At 56.2% G+C, this 2,550-nt stretch overlaps 1 protein-coding gene across 1 annotated transcript; it reads right to left on the reverse strand.

The window, feature by feature from the left end:
* Positions 1-4: 4 nt before the first annotated feature.
* Positions 5-2,492, reverse strand: LOC108491893 (prohibitin-like; the record flags this gene model as incomplete). The annotated part of the gene is made up of 4 exons (XM_017803688.1): positions 5-19; positions 328-423; positions 1,221-1,337; positions 2,250-2,492. Coding segments are annotated over 4 exons (471 nt in total), but the record flags the coding sequence as incomplete, so codon positions are not given.
* Between the last annotated feature and the right edge of the window lie 58 nt (positions 2,493-2,550).

A 2,550-nucleotide genomic window follows, 5' to 3' on the forward strand; every position in this document is an offset into this window, starting at 1 on the left:
CCTTCTTCTGCTGCTCGGCCTGCAAGCGAAAGGAGAGGGTGAAGGGGTGATTTTCTGCGGAGGAAATGAGCAAACCAAAGGCCGGTGCTGTTCTCGTGTTGGAAACCCCCAGTCCCACCTCCCCGCCCTCCTGTTCTCTCCCTCAGGCAGAAAGTCAAGGTAAGTTCACTTTTTACTGTTTTTCTGCCTACTGTGGGGGGAAAAAAAGACAATTCCAAGATGATCTTCAACCTCAGGAAACATTAATCCACCCAAGGGTGGAAAATTGTCTAGGAGGGATTGGAGACACCAGGAACCAATTCCAAGTTTCTGAGAAGGACAAGTTACCTTTTCCACAATGAATCTGGCTCTCTCTGCTTCCTGCTGGGCCACCTGCTTCATTTCCACCGCCTCTGTGAACTCCTTGCCGAAGGTCAGGTGGGTCTGGAGGGCACAAACCAAGCCAAGTCCACAACACTGACAGTTCTCAGCAGCTCTGCTATGACCCTGCCTGGCCCAGGGACACTGGAATGGGGGGGAAAGCCAGGATCCCACAAAGAACAGCAACTGGGACAAGGGGACCTCCCCATCCCACAGCCATCCCCACCCTCAGCCCGGGCTGCCTGGACAGCTGAGAGCTCCTGGTATGGGACAGGGGAAAGCTCAGCTTCCCTCAGGAGTGTGCTCAGGGGAAAACCCCAGAAACAAAGTGTCAAAAATGACATTTTGCAGAAACAAAGTCACCTCCCTGCAAACCCTTCCCCTGTGTCCCTTCTCCTGTGTTCTGAGGAAAGCCCCAGGTGGATGCACAGGCCAGACTACAACACATTTCATTTACAGAGGGAGAAACTGAACTTGTGGAGGCAGATGGGAGGGCAGAGCTCCCTCCTTGGATAGGCCTGGAAGAGGAGAACCAGGAGAACACTTAATGCTTTGCAGAAAAAGCTGCTCTCACAGTGGGTATTTTCACCCCTCCTCATCCCTGGTGCTTCCTTGGGGTTCCTGTGGAACAGCTGCCAAATGCAGAGCCAGGTGCAGCCCAATCCCTCACCCAGGGAAGGATTTACTCCTCACTGGAGCTACAAAAGCCCTGCACAGAGAGGGCTGTGGACACACCAAGGGCTGCCCAAGGTCAGCAGGACAAAGGCAGAGGAGCTGACAGGAGCTGGGAGCACAGACACACACAGGCCACACATCCAAACCCCGCCACATCCCACTGACTGCAAAGAGGGAACTCCTACCAAGGACACGTCGTCCAGGATGAGCCCGAAGGTCGCCGCTCTCTCCGTGAGGTCCTCGCTCACCTGCCTGGAGACCAGCTCCCTCTGGGTGATCAGCTCTCCAGCATCAAAGCGAGCCTGGAACAGGGAATTCCTTCATGGAAAGGGCGGCCAGGCACTGGAAGGGGCTGCCCAGGGAGGTGGTGGAGGCACATCCCTGGAGGTGTCCAAGGAAGGACTGGATGTGGCACTCAGAGCTCTGGGCTGGGGGACAAGGTGGGTGGACTCGATGCTCTTGGAGGTTTTTTCCAACCTCAGGGATTCTGGGATTCTGTGAAAGCTCCCAGAAGCAGGAGATTCTCCGTGCCCTGCCTGTCTTTGCACCCAGAGCCCCAGAGCTCTCCCCCAGCAAACGTGGAGCTGCCCAGGCAGCTGGAGCAGGAGCAAGACTGAATGACTGGGAGTTTAAGGTGGCAAGGGATTATTTGGCAGTTCCCTGGGGATGCTCCCAAACCCAGAGCTCTTCAGTCAGCTGAAATGTAAGATTACAGGGTAATGAAAATCCTGTTCTCCTGCTGGAGACTCCCAGCTGGAAGAGCAGAGCTGGTAATGAAGGAACCTCTTTCCATCCAGAGATCATCCAGCACGAATCAAATCAGGCCAAGCAGTTGGAATGACCAAGGAACAAACAATCAGCATTGCTGGGTGGCCCACGAGAGCCTGGGGGTGGAAAGAGCAGCCTTATCAGACTGCCAGAGGGCAGGCTTAGGTGGGATTTTAGGGAAAAAATTCCTCCCTGTGAGAGTGGTGAGGGGCTGGAATGGATTTCCCAGGGAAGCTGTGGCTGCCCCATCCCTGGAAGTGTCCAAGGCCAGGCTGGATGGGGCTTGGACCAACCTGGGTTGGAACTGGATGAGCTTTAAGTTTCCCTCCAACCCAAACCATTCTGGGATTCTACTCTTCCAAGGCACGACACATTCCACGCTCCAGCGGGTCCCTCATTGGCCGGAGAGGGAAGAGAGAGCCCAGCAGCTCCCGGGCCGTCCTTACCACGACAGACTTGAGGATCTCGGTGGTGATGGAGGGCAGGACCCGCTCGTCGTAGTCCTCGCCGATGCTGGTGAAGATGCGCGGCAGCTGCGCCGTCACGGGCCGGAACAGGATCCGCAGCGTGATGTTCACGTTCTGCAGGTCTGGGGAGAGCAGCCACCACTGACTGGGCTGCCCTCCACAGCCCTCTTGGCTTTGTGCCACAAAAGGAGCTGGTTTTCCTGCCCCTCTCAGCCCGGGAAGCTGTGAGCCTCAGTCTGTTTGTGGTGCCCCAAGGACAGGCTTTCTGTGCAAAGGGATC

This window comes from Lepidothrix coronata, unplaced genomic scaffold (assembly GCF_001604755.1).
Source record: "Lepidothrix coronata isolate B3197 unplaced genomic scaffold, Lepidothrix_coronata-1.0 Scaffold2395, whole genome shotgun sequence".
Classification (NCBI taxonomy): domain Eukaryota; kingdom Metazoa; phylum Chordata; class Aves; order Passeriformes; family Pipridae; genus Lepidothrix; species Lepidothrix coronata.